This window comes from Stegastes partitus, unplaced genomic scaffold (assembly GCF_000690725.1).
Source record: "Stegastes partitus isolate 25-593 unplaced genomic scaffold, Stegastes_partitus-1.0.2 Scaffold1091, whole genome shotgun sequence".
Lineage (NCBI taxonomy): Eukaryota > Metazoa > Chordata > Actinopteri > Pomacentridae > Stegastes > Stegastes partitus.
Genome location: NW_007578822.1, coordinates 98,059 through 103,030, shown reverse-complemented (window position 1 = coordinate 103,030; position 4,972 = coordinate 98,059). Strand labels below are relative to the sequence as shown.

General features: G+C 43.7%; 1 protein-coding gene across 2 annotated transcripts in view; it reads left to right on the top strand.

The window, feature by feature from the left end:
- The window catches only part of wdr7 (WD repeat domain 7), a 126,123-nt gene that overhangs the window by 104,509 nt on the left and 16,642 nt on the right, over nucleotides 1–4,972 (top strand). The window contains exons 22-25 of one of the 2 annotated variants that reach the window (XM_008295956.1): nucleotides 2,549–2,599; nucleotides 3,350–3,467; nucleotides 4,214–4,363; nucleotides 4,446–4,528. In XM_008295956.1, the coding sequence (XP_008294178.1) occupies nucleotides 2,549–2,599; nucleotides 3,350–3,467; nucleotides 4,214–4,363; nucleotides 4,446–4,528 (402 nt within the window). The remainder of the gene's footprint in view (nucleotides 1–2,548; nucleotides 2,600–3,349; nucleotides 3,468–4,213; nucleotides 4,364–4,445; nucleotides 4,529–4,972) is intronic. The other variant, XM_008295957.1, reaches the window with a different exon arrangement.

Here is a 4,972-nt window from a genome sequence, read left to right as displayed (position 1 = left end):
TAAATGGAGAAAACCAGTCAGTAAACAGTCAAACTGCCGGCCCGTCAGCAAATCTTCCAGTTTCCACGTCTTCAGCTCGCCGAGAAAAACCAATCATCAGGCCGGCTGGTCGCTGAACAGGCAGCCAGCCGTGCACACAGCGCTGGTTTCCTGCAGCAGGGACTCTCATCATGTGACCGAGGTTATTCACTCCTCCCTCGCACACCAAAATCAATACCTCCAGTCCTCGCTGTGTGTGACTCAGTATTGACTGGATAATGTCAGCGTGATATTGGCTGTGAATGCAGTCATGTTGCCAGGTTCACACAGACACACACTGAAGCCGCCGCTCGCTGGTTGTCGGCGCTGAAAGTTCACCGCGGCTGAATCTGGACCCACAATCCGTTCAGGACATGCACACGTGTTGTAACCTCCAATAGAGGGACGAGAGTTTCAGCTTTGTCTGGAGCTTTCATCAAAAACAACTAAAACACGTCGTCTGAATCTTCCTGCTCGGGTCTGTAGAAGGTTTTTCAGAGTTTAATGTGTTCCATGACATCTTCTAAACGCTGGTTATTAACCTCGGCGGCACAATTAGCTCTTTGCTCTGCTGCTGCCTTTTATCAACGTTTTGACTGTTTCCAATTACAGCCGCCTCTCGTTGGTTCCACCTGCAGCTGAAACTGAACCCGTAATCCAGCCAGAACAGCCACTTTAATGCTAATTTATCCTGATTTTGTAGGAAATGAAGAGTTTTTAGTTCTGGTTTTGTCTGGATTGTTGGTCAAACTCAACAGATTCTTAATAAATCTCCAACATAGTGTCTGAATCTTCCTGCTCAGGCCTGTGGGAGATATTTAATAGTTCATTATATCCACATACAGCAGTGAAAGTTCATGACGGCTGAGTCAGAACTCATAATCCATTCAGTGCTGTCGTTTTCATACAGATTTCTGTTTATTTTTTAGCGAATGACGAGATTTTAGTTTAGTTTTTGTCTGTATTTCTGTGGATTCTTGGTCACACTGAACAACATTTATCTGTAATACACTGTCTGAACCTTCCTGCTCGGGCCTGTTGGAGATAATAATTCGTTTAATGTGTCCACAAGCAGGAGAAAAAATTCACGACGGCCGAATCTGAACTCGTAATTCGGTCATTTTCACACAGATTTGTCCTCATCTGCTAGAAAATGACGAGCTTTCAGCTCCGGTTCTGTCTGGATTTCTGTGGATTCTCTGTCACTGTCTGAACCTTCTTCCTGTTCAGGCCTGTAGGAGATGTTGATCAGTTTAATGTGCCGCTCTGCTCCTCAGCCGCTCCGACTATAATCCAGATTATTTCATTACATGCTCTAAACGCCGGTTATTAACCTCGGCGGGCCTCGGCACAATTAGCTCCCTGCTCTGCCGCCGCCTTATATCAACGCCGTGACTGTTTCCAATTACGGCCGCCTCGCCGAGCGAAATTAAACATTCCAATATTGCTGATATATTGCCGATATATTACCGGCATTAATTACCGTATCTGCGGCGGCGGCGCGTAATCACAGGAGATGAATCGTGCAGCTCGGCCGCCCGTCGCCGCCTCCCTCGGCCTCCCCAGAGTCATTTGTTAACAAGGTGGCCTCGCTCGCCCTCGTTCTCCCTCCCTCCCTCTCTCTCCGTCTCACACACACACACACACACACACACACTGTGTGCGAGGCGTGTGCGGCCAGCTGTTGGGGTGTGTGTGTGTCTAATTCCTGTTGCATTGTGGGAGTCCATTATGCCGTCGTCTGGTGAATGGCTCCCATTGACTCGGCCTTGACATTATAAGCTGCTCGCTAATCTCTTCACTCCATATATTAGTAAGACTCAATCTCTCCGCAGCTTTTCCTCAGATTTATCTCGTTTTCTTCGCCTCTCCCTCAAGAGCTCCATTTAAATGTCTCGCTAAGGTTTTCTTCTTATTAGAAAAACCTCTCTCTTTCAAGGATAAGCCCGCTAATGTTGTGTGTTTTTCCCTCTTTGTCTGCAAATCTGGTGAAAAGACGACGAACCGACAATGAATATATTCTATTAAAAAAGCTTTAGCAGTCGGATAGCTGTTATTTCTCCGCACCAGGAGATCAGCTTGTTCCTCTATTTGCTCATAACACAACTTGATTTCATGCACGTTCTGCTGCAGATACTCACCTGTGCAGCAAACGTGTATAAATCTGCTCCCCAATAAATGCACTATTTAGTGTTTCAGGTCCACAGAATCCAAAAAAATGTACCGACTCCTAAATAATAACAGGTTAGAAAAAGGTTTGCAGCAGATTAACTTCATTTCCTCCACAACAGATGTTCTTTTTAATCAACGCAGCAGCAGTTTGTCAAATTTAGGAGGTCAGAAAGTACGATTTTCAGTTTAGATTCACACATCATCAAGACAACAAACAGGTTTTTTTTTCCAGTTTTGTTGTCATTCTGGTAAATTACAGTCTTAATGTTAAATCACATGATAACACAACGCCGACATTGGTCTCGACTTCCTGAAATATCTGTGCAATGATGTTTTATTGTTATTTTTCCACACCCAGAGGAATCTTTGCAGCTTGTGAATATCAACATATGGGAGAATCAGCACTTAGGTATACCCTGTTTTTTTTTTGGTTTATTTTTCTCCTCATGTTCCTGCATTTTTTTGCACGTTTTCCTTTGCTGTGGGATTTAATGAATCTGATCTCATCTTGGTCTTGATCTGATCTGATCTGATTTCATCTGGTTTTGTCTTCACCTTGACATTTAAGACTCACTTGTGACTTTCAAAGGGGGAAAAAAGTCTTCAAACTTCTGTTTTTAGTTCTGTTTTAGTGACATTTCCTAAGATTCACAGCATCCAGCTGCTCTGGGACATCACTTAGGCTTTTTAAAAAAATGAAACTTGGAAAAAGTGAACTTCAGTTGGAGCCACTTTGCTGTGAGACTTGTGAGTTTTGTGTTTAGGGCCGATGGCAACGTGTTTTCAGGTTGTCCATCTTTTTAACACTGGAGGGAATTTCTTTAAATTTAGGGCTAAAATCCTGTTCACCATAACTCACACTCAATACGACGGCATTTCTGCAGATAATTGTAATAATATAAAACAATGACGTGATGCCACTTTGTGTAGAAACAGTCACATAAACCTCAACCCTGAAGCAGTAGCTCTAGTTTAATGCTAAACATGAATAAATGGTTTCACTTTAGTCTGGCTGAAGACAGCGGATGCTCTCGTTCCTTCTCTCTTCAACTTTTCTTCTCTCTGTTGAATTCTCTCTCAAACTCAAAAACATGTAAATCTGGATTTGGAGTTTCTTTGATTGCAGCCTCTTTAATCCTCTCCTCCTCCTCCTCCGCAGCATCACGATGGGTTTGCCGCTCAACCCGCCTGCAGATTCGGCTCGATCCGCCCGTCACGCCCTCTCCCTGATCGCCACGGCCCGACCTCCGGCCTTCATCACCACCATCGCAAGAGAGGTGACGCTGAAACGTTTCAATATCTTCACCAACAACCACACTGCAGATTAACAAAGTCTTCATCATTTACATTTAAGTTTTTCCATCTCAGATCACGAGGCATCTTCTGTTCGACCATCTCTGATTAGTTTGGGACTTTTTTTTATCATAAGCTTTGGATATTTAAAATGAAATCTGTTGAATTTTCGACTGCTAGATACTTTCCAATATAAATGATTTAAAAAACAAATTAGAAATTTGAGGCTGCTTGAACAACAGCAACATCTCAGGAACGGTTAAAGATTAAAACCTGGAGCTTTCACTCTTATTTCTCTTTGTGTCATTGATTCAAAACAATTGAACTGAGTTGAAATAGGAAAAGAAATTAAAGGTGTCATGAAAAGTCTCATTTTTGAGCTCATCATGGTGAAAGAACAAATAAAGCAGAAGTCAACCAGTGATATGTTCTGAACCATATTTCATGTTACAATAATACGAACCTCAACATATAGAATATTATTATGAAATACTTGTTATGTCAACAACCCCACAAATATCTTTATAAATATCCTTATTTTATGCCATAAATACTTGACCAGACTAGATTAGAATCTCTTTCTCGTGATGGTTTGCAGTGAAATTTCTTGGTTTTAAATTCAGAGCTGGTCGAGCAGAAGTTGTTTCAAACTTTGCTAAAACACGCACACACTCTCTGAAGCCGCCGGCCCACCACATCCTTCTAACATTCAGAGACTTTGGGTTTCCAGGTCCATCGGTACAACGCGGCTCAGGCCAACTCTCAGTCGCAGCAGAACGTTCACACCACCACTCTGGCCAGAGCCAAGACCGAGATCCTGCGAGTGATCGACATCCTGATCGAGAAGATGCCCGGAGATGTCGTGGACCTGCTGGTGGAGGTAAACCAAACGACGTCAGGTGTTGCGGTTGTTTTGTTGTGTGTTCCTGTAACTGCATCACCAGAGTCTCCTCCGTCTCCAGGTGATGGACATCATCATGTACTGCATCGAAGGCTCTCTGGTGAAGAAGAAAGGGCTGCAGGAGTGTTTCCCTGCTATCTGCAAGTAAGTGTGTTTACTGGTGTGATAACAAGCCCCCCCCACATCCCCTCACCGTGTCCTTATTAGGTCAGTAGGGGTGAAGTGGGAGGAGTTAAAGCGAGTCGACCCCTGACTCTCTGTGATGATGTCAAAGGTCAGAGGTCGACTCACAGGTGACATATAGAAACGAAGCAGCTCAGTCTGTGGGTGGGAATATATTACTGCCTTCAACATGTCAGGTTGTGTTTCCATCATCACATGAACATATAAAAACATCCATGGAATTATGTTTTATTAAAAATGGAGACACTTCTGTAATATGTGTGAGCTGGAGGGTCCAGAGTCAACCAGGAACCAGCAGAAAGCAGCTCTGGATGGACCAGAAGCTGCTGGAACACAGCTGTCAGTGTCCACAGGGTCTGACATCAACATGAGCTGAGAGGCTGATGGAGAAGGAAGTTCTTCCTC